The sequence below is a fragment of the Phytophthora cinnamomi genome (assembly GCF_018691715.1).
Source record: "Phytophthora cinnamomi strain GKB4 chromosome Unknown Contig33, whole genome shotgun sequence".
Taxonomy (NCBI): Eukaryota; Oomycota; class Peronosporomycetes; order Peronosporales; family Peronosporaceae; genus Phytophthora; species Phytophthora cinnamomi.
Window position 1 is genome coordinate 600098 of NW_027150966.1, and position 21573 is coordinate 621670.

At 52.6% G+C, this 21573-nt stretch overlaps 5 protein-coding genes across 5 annotated transcripts; 2 read left to right on the forward strand and 3 right to left on the reverse strand.

The window, feature by feature from the left end:
- Window positions 1-8745: 8745 nt before the first annotated feature.
- Window positions 8746-10044, forward strand: IUM83_04341 (IPT domain; the record flags this gene model as incomplete). The annotated part of the gene is made up of 1 exon (XM_067928411.1): window positions 8746-10044. The coding sequence occupies one exon, from the start codon at window positions 8746-8748 to the stop codon at window positions 10042-10044; it is 1299 nt and encodes a 432-aa protein (XP_067792707.1).
- Window positions 10045-10180: 136 nt separating this feature from the next.
- On the reverse strand, window positions 10181-11290 carry IUM83_04342 (18S rRNA biogenesis protein RCL1; the record flags this gene model as incomplete). Its single annotated transcript, XM_067928412.1, has 1 exon — window positions 10181-11290. The coding sequence occupies one exon, from the start codon at window positions 11288-11290 to the stop codon at window positions 10181-10183; it is 1110 nt and encodes a 369-aa protein (XP_067792710.1).
- A 3176-nt stretch (window positions 11291-14466) lies between these two features.
- IUM83_04343 (Diaminopimelate decarboxylase) lies at window positions 14467-18202 on the forward strand (the record flags this gene model as incomplete). The annotated part of the gene is made up of 2 exons (XM_067928413.1): window positions 14467-17843; window positions 17917-18202. 2 exons carry the CDS (start codon window positions 14467-14469, stop codon window positions 18200-18202), a joined length of 3663 nt encoding a protein of 1220 aa, XP_067792709.1.
- Window positions 18203-18266: 64 nt separating this feature from the next.
- IUM83_04344 (sporangia induced sperm flagellar protein) lies at window positions 18267-19270 on the reverse strand (the record flags this gene model as incomplete). The annotated part of the gene is made up of 3 exons (XM_067928414.1): window positions 18267-18785; window positions 18860-18969; window positions 19048-19270. The coding sequence occupies 3 exons, from the start codon at window positions 19268-19270 to the stop codon at window positions 18267-18269; spliced, it is 852 nt and encodes a 283-aa protein (XP_067792712.1).
- Window positions 19271-19406: 136 nt separating this feature from the next.
- IUM83_04345 (Ankyrin repeat protein) lies at window positions 19407-21349 on the reverse strand (the record flags this gene model as incomplete). The annotated part of the gene is made up of 3 exons (XM_067928415.1): window positions 19407-20260; window positions 20341-20749; window positions 20819-21349. 3 exons carry the CDS (start codon window positions 21347-21349, stop codon window positions 19407-19409), a joined length of 1794 nt encoding a protein of 597 aa, XP_067792711.1.
- Window positions 21350-21573: the final 224 nt, after the last annotated feature.

Genomic DNA, 21573 nt, shown 5'->3' on the forward strand with positions numbered 1-21573 from the left:
TACGTGCTTGCCCCACGGATTCGCCAAGTGATGCCAACGACGGGACCAGCCGCAGGTGGCACTTTGATACAAATCACTGGCTTGAATTTGTACTCTTCCAAGTTTACCCAGTGCTGCTTTGGTGATCGATACCACTGCGTACGCGGGTGGTTGCTGAATAACACGGTACTTGAGTGTGTGACGCCATCTTCTCCTGCCAAGCTTTCCGCTGGTGCAGCAGGTTCAAATCGAGTCCCGATACTCTTGGCTTTGAATGGGCAAGACTTTGTTGCGCTCAAAATGCAGTTTAACTACATCCTCGACGCTATTTTAGAAGATGTTGTACCAGCTACCGGCGACGTTGATGGCGGCACACCTATCTTTGTGCGCGGGCGACATTTACGCTACTCGACAGGCTTAGAATGTCGTTTTGGCAACATTAGAACTATTGCTACATTCTGGAATGATTCAGCGATTTCATGCGAAGCACCACCTCACCCTGCAGGGAGTACAAATCTCAGTATTTCTTTGAACGGCCAGGATTTTGTATTGGCAAGATCAGGCTTCATGTATATCGAGCTTCCGTCGGTGTATAAGCTAATACCGAAAGCTGGGCCTCTGCGAGGAGGTTACGCGGTTCGCTTACGCGGTGAATCTTTCCTGAAAACAACAACGGTGATGTGCCAGTTTTCTCACGGTAATGAGGTGGTAACGACTATTTTGGCTGTCTACGAATCCATATCCGAAGTAAGCTGTATAGCTCCATCTGTATCGGAACCTGGCGATGGGGCCATTTCCGTGTTTGTCGATGGTGTCTCAGCATCCCGTCTGCAAAACTTGGTATTCTCATATTACAAAGATGTGGTTCTCAACGCGTTGGAGCCATGGCTATGTGATAATGGTGGGGGGTGCAGCCTTATACTGTACGGCGATAACTTCCGGCAAGATTCGCAATTAGAGTGCTGCTTTGGTGTATCTGAATCGGAGCTGATATGTGTAGAAGCATATTATATCAGCGACCTCCGCGTGCATTGCATTACTCCCCCGATTAACCGCGTGGGCCAAGTACAAGTTAGCATGAGATCATACGGCGTTAAAGCCTCAACTCAATCACTGAGCTTGGAAGTGCATCTCCCTGTCGTGATCAACAGTGTGTTTCCTGGAACAGGATCGTATCGTGGTGGAACCAAAATTATCATCAAAGGGTGGAAGTTCGAATTTACGCCTCAGCTCTCGTGCTGTTTTAATGATGTTAAGGTACCTGCAACGTTTATCGACTCCTCACAAATCGAGTGTTTGACGTCGTACATGGGTACAAAATCGGTGACAGTGAAAGTGAGTCACAATGGCCAGGACTGCATAAATGGTGGTACTACTCAAACCTTTGTTTTTCAATTTCCACCATCTGTACTTCGGATATCTCCCAACATTGGAACGCGCCTGGGTGGAACAGTAGTTCTTGTTCAAGGCGAAAGTTTCAATGTAAATGAATCAGCGTGCTTTTTTGGGTCTATTCAGGCAAGTAGGACGTTGGTGTTATCGGACACTCAAATGGAGTGCACAACTCCAGCTCAACTCACTCCACAGCGACTTCAAGTCACCGTTGCAGACAACAATCTCGACTACTCCTCCAATCCAGTGTTCTTTACCTTCGTTGCTGCAGAAGAGGTGAAATCGGTACTGCCTCTACAATTATCTTCAATTGAAGGTGGCAGGATAACTCTAACTACCGAGAACGCTCGCAATAGCGCTAACCTCATCTGCTTCTTCAACGACATACCGGTTTCGGCGAATTATGAATCATCATCAACGGTGCACTGTGCGGTTCCACGGCTTATTCCAGGATATTGGAACGTCTATATTTCCAATGATGGAAAGCTCAAGTCCCCGAGTTTTGCTATTGTAGAGCTCGTTAATCCACCACTAATCTCTTCGGTAGATCCACTCGCTGGTGATATGAGGGGTGGTGACCTGGTCTCAGTCGTAGGTTCTCGATTGGATCTCGTATCACATTGTCGCTTTGGTGTAGTGTCCACATCGGCTTATGTTGTCAGTCCAAATATGCTTCAATGCAAATCGCCAAGTCAAACGAATTATGGCGATGTTACGTTCAAGCTATTAGATCACGGAGCTGAAATTCCGTCTCAACAGATTGTGTTTTCCTACTTAAGCCCAGTTCAGTCTACAGAACGTAGATTGGCCTTGCTTGAAAATCAAGATGACGACGTATTGTTACCAATCCCGACGATCATGTCGATCGATCCAGCTAATATGCCCATTATTGGCGGTGCGAGTATTACTGTACATGGTCTGAACTTCTCGAACTCGCTGGAATTGGCTTGTCGATTCGGCTCTAGTGTCGTCGGTGGAAGGTATCAAACTTCTCGGAAAATTGTATGCATATCCCCACGACTCCAACCCAATCGATACACATTCCAAGTGTCGAATGATGGGCAAGCGTTCTCAAACAGCCCTGTTAGTATCACTGTATACACGGACGCCTTTGTGGAGTACATTGCTCCCACGTACGGACCACAAACGGGTGGTACAGCTGTGACTGTATACGGGATGCATTTCCAAAAGAGTGCGCAATTGCGTTGCAGGTTTGGGGACCTGGAAACAGTTCAAGTGGTAAAGTTTGTGTCCTCGACTGAAGTGGTCTGCATTTCGCCACCTCAGCGTGACATGGCATCTGTCGTACGAGTTACAGTGATGAACAACAACGCCACCTCCACTTTAAACCCTGTGTTTTTCACGTACACCATTGGGGCAGACGTAGTTTCGGTGACACCGAAGTGTGGAAGTATCAGCGGAGGGACAGAACTTATGGTTCGATCATACAATCTCGAGATTAGCTATGGTGATGTGATAACGTGTCGCATCGGCGGGGTAAACTCCGAAGGAGAAGTCCTAGCATCGAACGTGGTAAAGTGTACTACGCCGGCAATGGAGAACACTGGTAAGCAGCCAGTCCAACTTAGTATCAACGGGCTGGACTTCACAATGCCAGGTGCATTTTTTGAGTACGTCGAAGACATCGTAATTTACGAGGTGATCCCCAATTTGGGGCCAAGTGTCGATGCCAACACTGTCGTAACCATTCAAGGGACGGGATTTATCGACTCAGTAGATCTTGCATGCATACTGCGCTCAACGAAGATACCAGCCACCTTTATCAATCCGTCCATGATTTCATGCGCGGTTCCTCGAGACACCCCGGGTCCGATCACAGTTCGCGTCACCAACAATGGTATGGATGTGTCGGGCAGCTCTGGAACATACCTATACGTTAAGGACATGTCGGTGTCACGCTTGTTTCCGACAAGTGGCCTGAAGGAAGGAGGAACCACAGTATTTTTCCAGGGTAGAAACTTCGTGAACCATACCCTGCTGGCCTGCCGCTTTGGGGAGATCATAACTCCAGCAACTTACCTCTCGGTCTCTGTGGCTACATGCGTTGCACCTCGCCAAATTGTTGATTTGCAGAAGACAAACGGTACAGTTTCTGTCGAGCTCACGAACAACCAGGTTGACTTCACGAACAGTGGTCTTCAGTACACGTACTTGCAGAAATGTCCGAGCTCGCAGTTTTGTACGAATGGAAATATTCAGACTTGTCCGAATGGGACAATTTGCGAGTCTCACGACAGTACCAACTTTTCGGTTTGTTCTCCAGGCACGTTTCAACCTAGGCAAAACCAAGTAACCTGTCTTCCATGCCCCGTCGGTTTTTACTGCCCCGATCATGGCATGTCTAAACCAGTACTGTGTCGTGCTGGAATGGTTTGTGACGAACACGGCCTTCGAACTCCTGTCAAGGGGTGCCCATCAGGACACTACTGTCGCAAGGGTACGAAAACGGCAGATATCCGCGATTTTATCACGAACTCAGAGTATTCGATCGATAATGAGACGCAGTTGGCATCTTTTGTGGAGACGTCTCGGACATGGGCACTTATACCTCGTGCGCCTCCTGCCATTGGAAGCCGTCGAATTGAGCATCCACCGAGCCAGGTTGATTGCAACACCCGGCTGTGTGTGGAAAATAGCACGACCCTTTTGGCGGAACGGCCTTACTCGTGTCCCATTGGAACTTTCTGTCGGCGCGGGGTTGCTGTCCAGCACCTGCAAGCAAATAATTACAGCACGCCACAGAAATGTTATCCAGGATTTTTCTGTCCTCGAGGATCATCGACACCAGAAGGAAAAGGGCCGTGCCCCACGGGCCATTATTGCCCTGATGATGTCGATGCCATTGTGTGTCCCGCTGGACAGTATTGTCCTGGTGTAGGCAATCTTCGACCTAGAGATTGCTACCCAGGAACATACAATCCTATCCCTCACCAGTCGAATTGTACGCTGTGTCCAACTGGATACATTTGCCCTCAGCCCAAAATGCTGGCGCCTGTACTGTGTCCTGCTGGTTTTGTCTGCATTTCTACTGGGTTGGCTTCTCCGGTGTTGCTCTGTCCTGCAGGGTATATTTGCGCGGAAGGCACGAGAACACTAGATCCTTCGGACGTTAACCCGTTCAGACCTATACCCTGCCCCAACGGTACATATTGTCTTGGTGGAGTGGCACACAACACAACAATTGATTGGGTTCCTAACAGACCCGAGGGTGCAGTGGCTCCCCAAGTGTGTACCGAAGGAACATTTTGTGAAGAGGCAACCCCGACACTTTCCGGAACAAGAGTTTGTTTTGCTGGCCATTACTGTCCACCAGGCTCAAGTTCTCCAACGCAGGCTCCAGTGGGTTCTTTTGCTGGTACGACAGGATCGGTAGCTGCTACGATGTGTTTCCCAGGAACTTATACTCCCCTGAAGGGTACGGTGGAATGTGAAATTTGTCCCGCCGGCCATAGTTGTCCAGTCTACGGTACGTACATTCCATCGCTCTGCCCTCGTGGATTTTATCGATCACTAGCAGACAGTATCACATGCCGAGCCTGTCCTGAAGGTACATGGTCTCCTCATACCGGGTTGACGGATATTTCTTACTGCGAGATATGTCCGGCTGGACGAGTGTGCGGTAGCTCCGGAATGCTTTCTCTCTCCTCGAGTTTGCCGTGCGCTGCTGGGTATGTTTGTGGGGAAGGAACAAACCGCCGTGCTCAATTTGACCATTTGTGCCCAGCCGGTTACTATTGTTCATCAGCTACACCAATAGGTGATCAATACTCGAACGTGTGCGAGCAAAGCAACATTTGCACCCGTGGTACGAAGACTGTTGAGAAGAACAAAAACAAATGCCCCGACGGCAAATTTTGTCCAGTGGGAACAGCTAACAGCAGCAGCATCTATATTAACTGTCCCAGCGATACGTGGTCGAGCTCAAGCCAAGATGAATTGATGGACTGCTATATTCGACCGGTGCCAATCTGTGATAAGCTTCCAGAAAAACAGTATTATCCAACGTTCAGTTACACATTCCAAGGCAGTCAAGTGAACTTCGACTCCACCGTGGAAACCAGTCGTACAGGAGAAGTGGAAGTTGTTGACATTGTTTACCCCGTCAACGAGTCTGCTTCGGTGCCTTTCTGGAAAAACGATACCATTGATGCTATCCGAGTATGCCCACCCAAGGTGAGCGCTAGTGGGGGTATCCTACTTACCATCATCGGCCGCAACTTCTTGGATACAGATCGCCTTGTTTGTAAATTTCAGCTGCCTTCATCGCCATTCTCTCAAGTATCGCCTGCTTTTTTTGTGAACAGCACACGTGTGACGTGCAGAGCTCCCCCTTTTGTGGGCAACGACACTGCCACTATCGCTGGAACATCCTTCTCGCAAACAGTGCAAGTAAGCGTTTCTAACTACGGCGTTTACTTTTCCACAACAAGCGCTACGTTTAGCTTTATCTCGGCGAAGGATGCTGCAACACTGAGTATGAAGCAGGTGATGACAACATGCTTAAAGCGAGTGGAAGAAGAAGAGGGGTTCCGAAATGATGACAAGGCTTGGTTTGCGCTTACTGGATTGGGAAAAGCCAAACTGTCCTTTGATTTCCGCCATCTACCTGGAGATCTAGTCTACGACGAACACTACAAAATAGCAATTTTTGTGAAGAATAGCACGTGTGAAGACCAGACCTGTGACTCTCGAGGGGTAGTGCTTCCGAATGGGCCTGCCATTGAGACGTCTCCATGCCACCTACCGGTGGAGCTACCTCGCTGGTTCCTTTCCTCAGCGGTTGACAAAAATGACCTCCTGAACATAACTCTACTTGCGCTGGAAGACGTGACGTTCAAGGTGGAGATTCACGTAATGTACGGATTGTTTGCTTCGGTTGCACCTTTCTTCGTCAACACAACGGTTGTGCAAACAAAGACACCAACTCGAAGCAACGTCACGCTTGGAGTGGACGCCGATACTCGACCACTCTCGCGTTCTATTTCTTACGAAGGGCAATTGATCCCCCGGGACTACACCTTCCTAATCGCTCACTTCGGAGTTGATGAAGATTATACGTCGCCACCGCTGAATCTCCCGCCAAAGTATGAGGCTTATGCACGAGGCCGTGTGCTGCTGTCTCATAATGTGAGTAGTGATGCGAGCGAGGTCCCGCTCATTCTTGATCCATACGAGGATGTGATCGTAGATTCTTCGTACTGGTTAATGCCCTACGGATCAGCGACTCTGACTCACGAAATGGTTGAAAAATATCGCGAGACATTTCAAGAGATGTATCTGGATCCCACCGATGTTACCGGCACACAGTACCTGTTCAGGTTTGACAAAATGCTGATTTCTTATTTGCCGTTCTTGTCCAACTGTATGGAGTACGATTCGTACATGCCTCTGTTTGATCTCTTTGAAAGCGATTCATGTCAGTTGCCAGCGATGACATCAGAAACAGGAAAGTATGGGCGTAATTGGTGGAGGAGAGCATTCCCTCCGCTTCCAAATCAGGATGACATCCGCTACGTGGGACCACTTGACGTGTTCCAAGAGCCTACGGCGGACATTTGCATGATGGATATCCAGTGTAATTATGAGGAAGACCTGCCAAATGCAGATGTGACACCGCGATGGTTTGAGCAGTCGACAGGCGCTGTTTTATACTCCATACTACGTGAGCCAGCGACACTAGCAGATTATCTGCGTGGTGGTCGGTATTACGATGATATTCTGAGCGAATTTGGATCGGATTACTTCGTTCCGGTCACGGTTGATAATTTTGCAGCACAATCAGTGGAAGGTTGTTCAACCTTGTGTTTCCCTCGATCTGTTACTCTAGACGTTGCATATTATCAACTGGATGCACACGTCAAGCGAATCATTAAGGTCGACCTCGTGTATGATAAGTACGATCTCGACTCGACCAACACTGCGTACACGTTCAGCGTAAACTTCCATCCCCTCAGCTACTTCGAACTCATCATTCAATTCGCATTTGAAAAGCAAGTGTTTGTGGGGCTCTTTTTCGTGCTTGGTAGTATGATGGTCGCTGGCGGACTCGTCTTCTGGATCGTGGTGCGTATAACTGCGATTCTGCAGTCACCCCCACGTTCCCGCTTCTGGTCCATGTTTGCTCTGATTGCACCCCCACCCTGTGTAGGAGTTGCCATGGCGTCGCTGCCAATATTGTCCGTTGTGTTTAGTTTCTACGTTCTACTCAAACCTGACAAGTTATTTTCTTACAGTGGCTACTGGATGATGGATAACATTGTCGCCCGCTACAGCGACAGCAAGATCGATCCTGATGCGGTTTCGGAAACGCGTAAAGGGCGAGTTGGTGTATCGTTCCTTGTTTTTGGGCTCTACCTTATTGTCTTAGGCGCTCGCATATTTCTTCCGAAGCCGATTGCGATATCAGAGAAAGTTATTGCTGAGCAACATGACGATGAGGCTCGAGAGCGGAGTATATGGTGGCCTACACAATGGAAACGGGCTAACATGATCTTTGTATCTATCAAGCTCGGTCTATTCCTCATTCTCATGCTCGAGCTTTCATTCTGGAATAAGTTTGGAAACTACATGTTTTACGTGATTGTTACTCAAGAGTTAGTCAACAAACTCACCGAACACTGGATCGAATCTCAGGTGAAGGAGGCCTTGCTCATGTCTCCACTAGTCTCGGCACTAAATCTCATCGGTGGAATTATGACTTTCGGTGCTACGGATTTTGGTGATTTTGTCTTGGGAAGCACGCTCGACTTTGGCATCTTGCTACTTATGAAAGTATACGGCGAAACATCTATCGAAACGACCTTTGATATCGTGAAAGAGATACTAGAACATTGGTGGCACAAACTTAAGAAGGTTGGGCGCGGCATCTTGCTACTGTTCCGAAGTTTTACGCGCTCGACAGCTGCTGTAGCAGCAGCACATCCAGAGGCGAAGGAGAAGAAGGGGAAGGAGAAGGAAAGTGAGGGCAAGAAAGGAGAAGGAGAAGAAACAGAGACGGTGGAGCCGATCATCGAGTTTTTTGCTGATGTTACTATGGAGCGATTGGCACTGTTTTATCAGCCCATACTGATCCTTATAATGATGTATTTCCGCGAAGAAGTAATGCTCCCAATCTTGTACAATATTCGAGAGAAGGACATGGAAATCTACCTTTGGTACTCCCTCATTATTCTCCTATTCCACGTTATGGCGGAGGTATTCATGCTGAACGTGGTCGAGATTTTTCGAGGTTGGAAACTCTACGACTACCTTGTATACTGCCGCTATCGATTCCTTCAACGTGAAAAGCGTTGGAAAGGTCTCGAACCGAATCTGGATGAGTGTATCGACGAAGAATTGCGTACATTAGACCAAATGTGCTTCTCGTCACAATACTTCATGATGTGCATAATTCACATCACAGGCATTGTGTTTTTCGTCGTAGGTCTTGAAATCATGGCGCGGGCTAGCTACAACCTTTTTGGAGACCCTGCAATGCCGCTTCTAGTAGGCTTTGTGCTGGCTTCTGCCACTTTCATCAAGACGCTTGCGCTCTTTTTGGCTGTAAAATTCGAGATCTGGAAAATTAAGCATGAGAACACAGCTTGGTTAGCGCCACCTGACGAGGACGACGAGTTTGGCGTACCCCGATGGGACGAACTCGAGAAAATTAAAGGGGCATCACATGAAGCCTACCTCATGAACCAGCGTATCACCTCCGAGACGTTCCGCAACAAGTTTCTTAACTATAACCGCTCGTGGCTTGTGAGCCAACTCCCGTCAATTCTAACTCCCCGCACACTGCGTCGCGCTAGGCCCTACTTGCTAGCACAATTTGCCAAGATCCTCGACAGTCTGAATCCCCAGGTTTCGGATGACGATGAAGATGACGACGGTCGGCCTCGATTTGGTCCCGTGACTCTCTCTGCTCCTTCGCGCACCATTATTCGACTCTGGTTGGCTCGAGCTCGGCGAATCTTGCGTCTGAAGACTGTGGTGCAGCCGTTAATCCAACAAGCCCGCAAGAGTGAGTGCGAAATGTGCCTGTCTCGTCGGCAACTGCAGGTCGAGATGGCCATCCCAATTGAGGTGCTCGGTGACAAGTTCGAGAACCAAACAGTTGCAGAAGAGTTCGACGCTGCTGCTTGGAAAGAATTTTTCACAAAACACCAAAAGTTCAAAACGCTTTGCCTAAACTGCATTGTACACCTCAAAACTACTGGACAGATCGGCGATCTGCGTGGTCTAGGTGGAGGAGCAGGTGGCTTGGGCGGAGACGAAGGTTGGGGTGCAACGCCGTTAAATGCTGCATCGTACGCCCTGCTGCAGAAATGGTATCGCAAGGCTCAAGACCGCGTTTTCGGCAAGAGTGGTAAGCGCCGACAACAACTGGACGTGAGCGATGACGAGGAGGAAGCAATGCAGCATCGATACGAGTGGACCCGACAGCCAGTTGCGCTCAATGCTGCATCCACCGCGTTGGCCCGCAAGTGGTTGATCGCCGCACGTCAAAAGCTTCGAGAGCCCGGCCGAGTGCGTGACCAACTGCCGACGAACCTGACAGCTATTCATCCGTCAGTACGAGGCGGTGCCACACCGGTCCCGAAGCCTGCCATGAAAATGGGTGCTGCCGGCGGAGAAGCTGTCAAGTCGTCCAAGATGCGTCGCAAGTGAGTAGAGATCCCCCTGCATTAGCACACAGCACCAAAACAAACCAGATTGCACGCAATATACATATCCAAAATGCATTGTTTCTATAAGGAATCTGGTCGACGGTAACTTGTGGGCTTGCACAGAGCCCGTCGAGCGTCTAGGTGACCTTCTTGGACAAGTTCTTGAACCCGATCCCCAGACACGACAGCAGCACCGTCTTGGTCTCCGGATCGGGCTTGATTTTGAACGTGATGCCGAAAAAGTCGCGCAGATGGCGCAGACACTCGATGCTGTAGGGCGTGAGCTTGCCGAAGCGCACCTTGGCCACGTCCTCGGGGCCCAGCGCCATGAGCAGCAACACCAGCGCCTGGTTCGTCGAGTCCACGCAGCCTCCCTTGCTGACCTCCTCGCAGAGCGCGTGCGACGCGCGCGTGGCCACGTCCTCCGGCAGGTCGCCGGGCTCGGCCGCGGCCTCCGCTCCTAAGAAAATGCCGGTGGTGGTCTCGGCCACGAGGCTCAGCGCGAAGCCCGGGGACTGGCCCGACTCGGCGCCCTTGTAGTGGTCCGAGTAGATGTACACGTCGGGCAGCAGCTTGTTGAACAGCCCGCGGCTGGTCTCGACGATGCGGTTGGACGTCTGCGGCGACACACGCGTGCTGTAGGCGACGCCGCGCACGCGCTTGATGAAGCCCTCGTCCGTGAGGTGCACGGGCCGCAGCTCGCGCATCAGCGGGCAGCGGAACACGACCTGTCCGCCGCCGAGCGGCGGCGCGCCGCGCTTCTTGACCGCGAGGTCCAGCCCCTCCTCCAGCCCGAAGTGGCGCAGCAGCGGCAGCGTGGTGGCCTTGAAGCTGTCCACCGAAGCGTCCACGTGGTCGTTGGTCACGCCGTCCAGCGTCGCGTGCAGCGGCAGCTTCCCGAACGGCGCCAGCGCCGCCAGCACCTCCAGGAACCAGCCGACGGCGCGCCCGGCGCCGCAGTCGTGCGCCACGCGGCCGCCCAGCACGAGCCCCGGCTGGTACTTGAGCTTCGTGCCCGTCTCGTTGATCTCCAGGTGGCTGCCGCTCGTCACGCGGTCCAGCAGCCGCAGCAGGCTGGCCTCGAAGGGCCGCAGCCCTGGGTTCTCGTCCTCCGAGCGGATGTCCTCGATGACCAGCGGCCGCCCGCTCAGCGTGGCGCACACCAGCCGCTGCCGGAAGTGCGCGCAGCCCTGGAAGCGCAGCACGCTGCCGGAGCGCCGGCCGGAAGACGTCGCGCGAGGAGCCATGGCGACGTTGATGCGGGTTATTGACTGGCGGACATGTAGCAGTCACTATTATAGACGCGAGGTACTCGCTTTAGTGGTTTTTTCATTTTGAGTGCGACCTTTTTGGATGGTGTGGCCTACACATATAGTCCAATATATAGACTATATTTTAGTCCCAAATGACTATTTTCAATCGAACGTTAAAAATGGCCGCCCAAGCGTAAAATTGGGATGGTATCACTGTCATAATAGATACAACGTCGAATCGAATCAATACTAGTTAACACTTAAAATGTTTTTTGGCTTGACTTCGAGACTTGAAAACTAATTATTTTTGCGTTTTGTGTTTGTCTGTGGAGAAACCGATTCTGGGATGTTTTGAAGTTGATGCTGTTGCTCATCCGCATACTGCAGGTAGGGTCCGCACCAGTACGATTGATGCAGCCATCGGCTTTGGCCAAATATGACTACAAATATTCAACACACTGCTTCGCGAATGCAACTTTAGACGTGTCGCTTGGCTCGAATAAAAGCACACAACTTCGCAGCGTTATGAAACCCTTCCCACGGTTCCTTCCTCTTCGAGATCTCTTTGACGACTTCATCAACCTCATCCGAGTTGGCTTTTAGCGTGGGCTTTTCCGGCGAGTTGACTGGGATCCTGCGTATGCACGCTGGATGTGATGCCTATCAAGGTTTGCGGTTTACAACAATTTGGCGGTGCAGCAAACTCCACAAGACTTGACTCGTCAGTGTAGTTCATAGTACCTCACACCACAAGCGTATCCCGACCCTCAAGGAATATTGGACAAACAGTCATCTTGACAAAATACTAGCGTGGCGTGGCTGAAGTCGTCGTGAATACGTTTTCTCTGCACGACAAATACAACCAGATTTCCGGGGGTAAGTAGCATCTTTTAAAGCAAAAAATATGTCGACACCAGGCCCGTTATCGCCATTCACAGATACAGCCACTCCACGTTCAGTCAATTCTATCCTGTTCATATCCTTGACGTGAAATGGTAGCAGGCGTTGGGGTACCAAACTTGTCCCCACACTGAAAATCCCTCGACGGGGCAAGTTTCACTGAAATGTTTTCCGTTTCATCATCCATCACTACACCTTGGAGCAGCTCTTTCAGGGTAATTGTTCAGTATCCAAGCACCAGCAACGCATTAATTCGGACTGCATAAAAGCAAGCACCAAACATCTCTCATGACTCTCACGCCATATTTTTTGCCCACTTCATCACGCAGATCTTCTAGAGATGGTGCAAAAAACCTTTCTTCACTTGTTATCATCTCGGGAGGGGTCAATTGAAAACTTTGCAAAAGCGCATTGCACAGTATACCCTGCATTCTCTCGCGCATGGTTAGCCAGCAACCAGACAGAAGGGTCCTGAAGTTTTGACCATGCTATGCCATGATCAAGCATGTAATAAGACTATGCCACCATCCACTTCCACGGAGAACACGCTGTCCTCCTCTCTGAGGAGCGCACACCAGAGCGTTATCACCACCACCATCTCCCTTCTAGACGGCAGGTTGTGGTGTGAGAAAAAGGGAGGTTTTTGCTGGCGGATGGAGATTTATCTCCCGGCCATCGATCAACCACGCGGTGGATTTTGCCGTTTATAGGCTATAGTGCAGGAGAAGGAATGCCTTAGGTTTGATTTAATTTCGCTTAGCCAGCACTACGACAAGTCTACCACCCAGTTAGATAATCAACTTCATTCTTCTGTGCAGGAGAAGGGATTAGTACTTGCTAAGATAGTATCCGTTGGTAATACTACTACCTGGATCTAGACGGTATTTTTGTTAATAATACCATATAGTACGGTGTTCCGTTAGTAGGCATGACACGATACTATAGTACTCCAAGAGTAATACTGGAGAATTATCCGTGACAGAGCAACCACGACTCCCATCCTGCAATTTTAGATCGGCTGGTGCTCGATTCGTCGCTCGGGGTAGATCGCCATTTCTGAAACCGCGTCATCGACAGGTGAAGTGTGGGCTGCGCTGTGAAGGATTGCCTGGAAGGCGACGAGCTCAAACGAGATCCGTGCAGTATGTAGATTATACGCTATCGGTGTGTTTTCAAGTTCAGATTCGGCACTCAACATTCTCACGGAGGTCAGGCGAAGGTACGAAGTCGGAGTGCTAGACGGTGCACTTAATCATGAAGGGGGATCGACGTTTTATCAGGGAAGAATGCTGCTGGAGACGCGACTTCAACAGTCTGGATAGACCACCTGAACACGGTTCAGACTAAAGATCTACGAGTCGTACTGTGAGTCCGAAAAACAAGTGATCGCACTAAAGAATATATGCATCGCACCTCTCATCTCGGCGTGCCCTTGTCGGTTCAGCATCGGAGAGCAGGTACTATCGATGATGTGTGGGATCTCGTTCACACGTTGGATCAGCCCTAAGTAAAGAAAAACCGTTGGAAGCCGTCCCCGCAGCTGTATCACACTATCGCGCCAAAGCACGGCTGAGCAGCCGTGAGTAGCAGTGGAGTATTAGTGATTGTGTTACTACTACTACCGCTTCTAAAAGCACTAGTATGAGTATGTCCGCCTGGGTAGTTCTGAAATACACTACATGTGTACTACCCACTTTCTACCGCTACTGCTACTGTCATCCGGACATCCGTAGACACTTTCCGCTTGGAGTGACCAGCCTGTTGAAGCTGCCTGCGCTCGCCCGTGAAATGCAAGCCAAGGCCACACTGTAGTCCTGTTGCAGTGCTCGCCACCATGACGGTGCAGCGTAGCCTGCAGCGCTTCAACGAGCGCCGCCCAATCCCCGCCCCTTTTCCAACCGCCTTCCATCACCGGAACCAGCTCCAACGGCGGTAAATCTAATGATCCCTTCGCCGCTCGAGCATGCCTTCAAGATGGCAGGCATCCTCGCCTCAGACGCGCAGCCAGCGCGGACTGCCATCCCGCCGCGTGCCTGTCCTCGCTCTCCGTTTCGCGAGGCGACGTCTCCGCAGTCGAGCTGTCCTGGTGTCGGCGACAGGCTCGCTTGCTTGCACGGCCTCGTGAAGACAAGCGCACGCACCGGCGTATAATTGGGGCAGCGTCAAGGACCGAAGCGCCGCCCGCGATCTTGCCGCCATCCATCGCACTCCGCCACTCGCGCCCAAGCCCCGACCTGGACCAGCCTTCCTCCATCGCAGCCACCCCATCCATGCTCGGCAAGAAGCAGCTCTCGACGCTGGCGACGCAAGTGCCCAGGGCCAAGTCCAGCTCGCCGCGCGTGGCGTCCCCGCCCGCCGACGCCAAGCGGCCGCGGGACTTGTCGTCCAAAGCCTCCAGGCCCAAGCCGCAGGACGCTGCCGAGCTGCGCGAGCACGTGGCGGCCTTGCGTCCGGAGCTGCTGCCGCTGCTGGGCCCGCTGCCGGACCCGGCGCGCCGCTGGGACCTGCGCAAGCCGTCGGACGCCGCCACGCTCAGCGCGCTGCTGCAGGACCGCCTGCTGTGCCTGCCGGAGCTCAACCGCAACTCGCCGTGCTACAGCGCGCGCGACCTGGTGCTGCTGTACACGAAGCTCAAGTACCTCGAGACCTTCTCGCAGGCCGAGCTGGCCGGCTACGCCAACGGCGTGGCGGCGTCCGCCTCGTCGCCGGCTGAAGCGGCGCCGCGCGTGCTGCGTGTCCGGCAGGAAGAGGTGCAAGTCGTGCGGCAGCTGGCCACCGTGGGGAACACCACCGAGCTGTTCTCGCGCCTGGCCACGCTGCTGCACATTCCGTGCCACGGAGACGCATGGAACGAGATCGTCAAGTTCGCGGCCAACGCGCTGCCCTTCGCCGAGCAGACCGAGTCGCTGCTGGTGCGCGGATCGGACGACAGATCCACGCTCTGCCCGCTGACCAAGACCAACAACTACAACGCGTCCACGATCCCGTTCGCCACGGATGTGGCGCGCGGGAGCTGCACGTGCTCCAGTATCACGCTCGAAGCGTTCGAGCGCTGTGAGAAGCTGCGCCAGGAACTACTGCTGAACTCCCTATCTATTAACCCCAACGCCAAGAGCTCCAGCACCCTCTTCAACATCAAGATGCGAGCGGTGAGAACTCGTGTGGCGACGTGCCTCGGCGTTTCGGATTTGGTTCGTGGCGACCAGCTGAGGATTCTGCTGTCGCCCTCAGGAACGGACGCGGAGCTGCTGGCTACGGTGGCGGGCCTTGCCCGATTGTACTCTGGGCTCGGGGAAGAGGAGAATTTACCCGGCGGTGTTGGGCCCGAACAGTGTAAGGTAACCAGTATCATCACTGCTGGTGGCGAAATTGGCCGTGGGTCGAACAGCGCTTCCGGTGGCAAGCATTTCAGCAACTTGACGCCCAGTGGAGAGGCTGGCACGGCCGGAGAGCCGCTACGCAAGTTCCCAACCGAGCTCGTCGATGTGATAACGATGCCAGCTCGTGATGACAACGGCGATATCAACCGTATCGATAGCCGTGTCGAGGAACTCGTGCATGAACGTCTGGATCGCGGCGGAGATGTAGTGTTGCTGCACGTCGTCGTCGGGGCCAAAACCGGCTATGCATGCCCTTCGATGCCTATGGTAGACGCGCTGGCCGCGCAGTATCCGAACCGCCTACTCGTCGTGGTGGACGCCTGCCAAATGCGTGTGGATAGAACGCTGTATCGAGAATGGGCCACCAAGGGCTATGTAGTGCTCACCACGGGCTCCAAATTCTTCGGAGGCTCCCCGTTCTGCGGTGCTGTACTTATGCCCATGCGCTGTGTATACGAGATGGAAGCCGCAGCTGTCGAGCGCCATTCAGAACTAGCGCTACCGCTTGGTCTCGAGGACTACTTCTCAAGATACGACATGCCTGAGAACATGCGTCACGTGCGACAGCGGTTTGGAACTAACATGAACGTCGGCCTGCTACTACGCTGGGAAACTGCGCTAGTCAACATGGAGCCGTACTGCCGTATCCCACCTAGAGATATTGCAGCAATTTGCAAGCTGTACATGAGCAATTGCAGATCGAAGATGGAATCGGCATGGGCCCACATGGTGGAACTGCTGACGCCTCCTGAGCCCACTGAAAATGACGGCACGAGCACGGTGACTCCGATGGACACGATTGTGTCGTTCAAGGTGCGCGAAGAGAATGGCACATTCCTCGACATGAACGCTCTCAAGGCACTGCACACACTCCTATCCAAGGACGTGTCCGATGCTTTGCCGGATGACCCCCTGGCCAAGAAGCGTTGCCTATTGGGTCAGCCCGTGTCACTCGGCAAAAGTGGGGCCGTGCTACGAATTGCAATGGGGGCAGATATGGTGAACGAAGTGTACGTCCGAGGCAAAAGCGAAAGTGACTTTGCGGCTGCTATCGAGCCTCTTTCGCAGGATGACGATGCCATCCTGGGTAAGATCGCGTTGATACTGCGCCACTGGGAGCAACTGCACCACAAGTACATTGAAGAGTGTGTGGAGACCGCGCCGCTGGAACCGCTCAAGCCTCTCAGTGACTGGAACTTTAGCGTTAAGGACGCGCAGGTTGCACGGATGGTACAGCACATGGTCGAGGAACAAGTGCTGGCGAACGAGGATCAACCAGAAGAAGAGACCAAGCTGGCTGTTGTATACGATCTGGATTCCATTGATATGGCGTTCCAGGCATTGTTGACGTCTTTCCCCGTGCATTTTGAGCACCGCTTTGCCATGAAATCATGCCCACTGGCATTCTTCGTGAAGCGTGCGATCGAAAATGACGTCGGGCTCGAGTGTGCATCGATCATGGAAGTAAAACACGCCTTACGACTGGGCTGCCCGCCTCACCGTATCGTTTTCGACAGCCCGTGTAAGACAAGGCGCGACCTGCAATTCGCTATAAATGCTGGCGTGGAAGTCAATGCTGACAACTTCGACGAATTAAACATCATTCGTGAGCATGCCGAGGCGATTTTCCAGTCCAGCTTTCCTGAGTGCACTCCGCGATATGCTGGAAATCTGCCTCGAATTGGGCTACGCATCAACCCACTGCTTGGAGCAGGAACCAATGCCTGCCTGAGCGTCTCCACTGTTCAGTCCAAGTTCGGTGTACCGCTGACTCCTGAAAACCGCGCCAAGATCGTAGAATTTTTCTGTGCGAATCCGTGGATGACCGGACTTCACGCACATGTTGGGTCTCAAGGCTGCTCTCTCGAGATGCTGTCTCAGGGTGCTGTTGTGTTAAGCTCGCTGGCCAACGAGATCGACGCTGCGGCCGGTGCAAGTAGAATCAAAGTGTTGAATATTGGTGGAGGACTCTCGACCAACTTTGACGGCGAGGATGTATCGCCGACATTTGCTGAATACGTTGAGGTTCTGCGTCGCGAGGCTCCACAGTTGTTCGAGCGAACGGGTCGAACAATTTTGACTGAGTTTGGCAGCAGTGTGAGCTCAAAGACGGGTTGGGTAGTCAGCGAGGTCGAGTACGTAAAGACCCACCCTCAAGTTGATGGCGACAACCTCGAGCAAACCGCCATCATCCACGCTGGATCGGATCTCTTCCTTCGCGCGTGCTACCGCCCCGATCTATTTGCTCGTCGGATATCTGTCTACAAGTACGCTTCTCGTCATTTTCCTCACTTTTTGCGAGTCGTGACATTCTAATGTTATTTGTATTTGTATCTGCAGTTCGGCAGGCCTAGCATCTACGGCGCCGATGGCGGTGCAGAACGTGGCGGGCCCCTTATGCTTTGGTGGTGATATGGTCGGTCGTCGTTTGGAGCTCCCGACCATCTCGCGCGGGGATTTCGTGGTGGTGCACGACACTGGAGCAAACACCATGTCGATGTTCAGCCGCCATTGCAGTCGTCCAGCACCTGCTGTTTATGGATACCGCACAAGCGAGGATGAGATTTCTCTCGAGTTGCTGAAGCCCGCAGAAACTCCTGAAGAAGTGATGAGCTTCTGGGGATAATATTGAGACAACGGTGTATACAACTTGAATGAATTCGTTACTATCACAGCAATCTCATCGCTGGTCACGTTAGGGGCTTCTGGGAGCGCAGCTTTGCTACGAGGGTCTGTATTTTGCCGTCTTTGAGTCGCACAAGCTGCTCCAGCTTCTGTACTTTCATCTCCAGAATTTGCACGGTCTCGCGAAGTTCAGCTATCACGCTGTCCTTCTCCGCCAGTTCTTGACGCACATGCTCGCTTTTCCCAGGGAGTTCGATGCCTTGAGTGTACGATTTTCCAACAGAATCAATCGGATACACGGGTGCTGCTGAAGCATCCAAGAAGCCTCCCATTTCGTCGGCATCATGCATGGACAAGTCTCGCATCGGAGTCGACGCATCTACACGAGAATCACCCTGCTTGTCTGGTGAAGCTTGCAAACCACCACGGCCGCCTCCACCCACGGGGCTTCCTCCTGCCAAAGTGCCAGCTACTGCTGTATTTGCAGAGATGACGCTACTAGTGTCGTCTGCATTATCACTAACTTGCCGTGGTGCCTGCGGCACTGGCGAGGTCGACGGTCGTTTTTCACGGTAGTTAGCAATCTGCTCTCCATAATCACAACGAGACCAATCATTATAGAGTACAAGCCTCGCACAGATCAATATTTTTTGCGTACCTTGATTTGAAGCTTTACCAACAAGTGTTCAATAGCACCAGACTGGCACTGCACGAGATCGTCGATTTCCTGTTTCGACAGTGAGATGTGCAGCCTCTTGAAAACTTTGCCTGGAACGTAAGTGCACATAGAAGACTTAAGCCACCAAGCACGACACGTACGAGTGCCACCACCAAACCACATCTTACGATTAAGCGTGTTCCAGTTGTATTGCTTCTGCTTGATCGAATTTGCAGCGCTGTAGTTGTGCATTTGCACAAACTTAGGGAAGTAGAACGCGACAACTTCGGCAGCTAAAATCCCATCGCTGAAATCACGCGCGATGCTCTTCTTTGGCCGGGACAGCGGAATCTCGTCGATCCAAGCGTACACTCGCTGCAGCGTTTCGTCGTCCAGCGGCAGATCCATCATCGCTTCCCCTGCTTTCGCCTCACCGCTCACTGCACTGCGAACAAATAATGAGATCACCTGTAACCAATGGCTCTACGAAAAGACGCAACCGTTGTCGATCTCAAAACCTCTATTAGCTGAAAACCTCCCAGCATGCTCAACCCCCAAGCCGGCGCAGAGCAGCTTCGCTCATCAACTTGCGCTTGTGGCCATTGACACAGTCCGTCGAGCAGTACTTGAACTCTAAGCGCGTGAAAGGAGACTTGCCTGCGTACTTGCCGCAGAAGTCACAAGCAAGACCTGCTGCAATTTTTCGCTCAAGCTCTTCCTGGCGAGCCTCTTCCTCGCGTTTTTGCTCTGCAGCTTCCTTCTTCTGCTGTTTCTTGCGTTCCCGTGCGCGCTTTCGCTTTTCAGCTTCCTTTTCCTTCTTGCGCTGCTCCATCTCAGTCGTGAGGCCCTCAGGAATCTGCGCCGCCGCGTAGTCCCACGCATCTGGGTGCTCGCCCATGTACCGACGGAACGCATTCCGTGTCTCTTTCGTGCCGCAGAGGAAGTACGGCGGACGGCTGTGAAGATCCAGGAGGGTGGGGTTAGCTCCTTGCTCGAGAAGATATTCTACAGTGGAAATTGCGTCCTTTGCGGCAGCGTGGTGGAGGGCTGTCATGAACTTGGCGTCTACCTCGTTCACCTCAGCATCCTTTTCTTCAGCGCTTGAAAGCAGTTGCTTGATCGCCTTCAGATCACCGTCATTCACAAGCTGAACGATCCGAGGCACCTCCTCCTCTTCCTCCTCCTCGTTTGGCGCTTCTACCTTGCCTTCAGCACTGGATGGCGAATCCTTAGGCTGTTTCTTCTTTTTCTTCTTCGACTTCTTCGCATTATCAACCGGAGACGAAGCTTCTGCTTCGAGCGGAGAGAATCGTACACTGCTGAGGTCGGAGCGCACTCGGCATACCTCTTCGAACGTCGGACGAAAAGTAGCAAACGGAATTCGCCTCACCCTTTTGTCGCCTATACACCGATCCAAGCAGCACAGTGGTTAACTACATCACTCTTTTATCAGTACATACCCACTTGCCGCCAAAACGCACCTGTCTGCAGCACTGCATTTTTCTCTGGGAAAAAGGTCGCGCGCTCCGTCTTCCCGCTCGAGAGGAAGATCAAGTCCGCATCCTTCAGCACGTCCTTCCATTCCAACAGCAATGCCGCCACATCCTGCTTCAACGCTGCTTCATTATACCTGCGTAGCGTAGCACCCGCCGACTTGGCCTTGCCACTCGCGTCGCTCGCAGACTGGGCTCCTCCCTGCTTCCGCCGCGTCGTGTACCTCTGGAACGTCTTGTGACACAGTGCCTTTTCCTTCTCGAACACAGCGCCTGCGAAGCGACCGCTACGCAGCAGGAACACCGCCCAGCGGAACTTGGACGCGCAGATTTGCTCCAAAGAAGCGTACGGGTTGAAACTCTCCTCGTCGGCATCCGGAAGGATGTTCTTGAACACCTGCAAGCATCAACAAACCCATCAGCAGTCCGCACCCACCGCCCTTGTAATTGAATCACCAGCACGGACCTTGAAGACGCTCTTGCCGTCCGAGAACTCCACCACGGGCTCCGTGGTTGTGGCCACCTTCTCGTCTTCTTCCTCTTTCTCCGACCACGACGACGTGGACGAGGAGGACGACGTATAGCCTCCGTCCTTCTCCTCCTTCTTGCACTTCTTCTCCTGGCTGTGCTTCTCCAGATACTCGAGCGCGTCCTCCTCCGAGAGACTCGCGAGGCCTCTGGCTCGGCGCTTGAGGTTGACGCAGTGCGCCGCCGACTTGAAGTGCGCGTACTGCTCGTCCAGAGACTCGAAGACCGCGACGTCGCACGCGCCGCAGCGAAGACCAACGCTCCTGCGCTCGTCCAGCGCCGCCGTCTGCAGGCGCAAGGTGGCGGCGGCCACGTCGGAGTCAGGTGGCGGCTCGTTCTGAGCCTGCGGCCGCTCGAACTGGCGCGAACTTCCGGCCACGGCTCGCACGGTCCATTCACCGGTCTGGGACAGCGTCAGGTCGGTCAGCGCGATGCGCCCGTACGTCTGCGCGGGCTTCTTGGGCGCCATGATCAGCTCGGGGAAGATGCAGGAATGCGCTCGTTGTCAAGTCCGCTCGGATGATGAGTGATGGTCTACACCACCTTCACTCAAACAAACCTTTGTCGGGGTATTTGGTATGCTTTAGAGTAGGTTTCAAGTGGTACGCTGTACCAAAAGAGCGGTTATCCCCTGCCCAACGTGAAGAAGAGCCCGGCATACTGGCCTTCATACTGATCTCCGGCCGAAGTGAA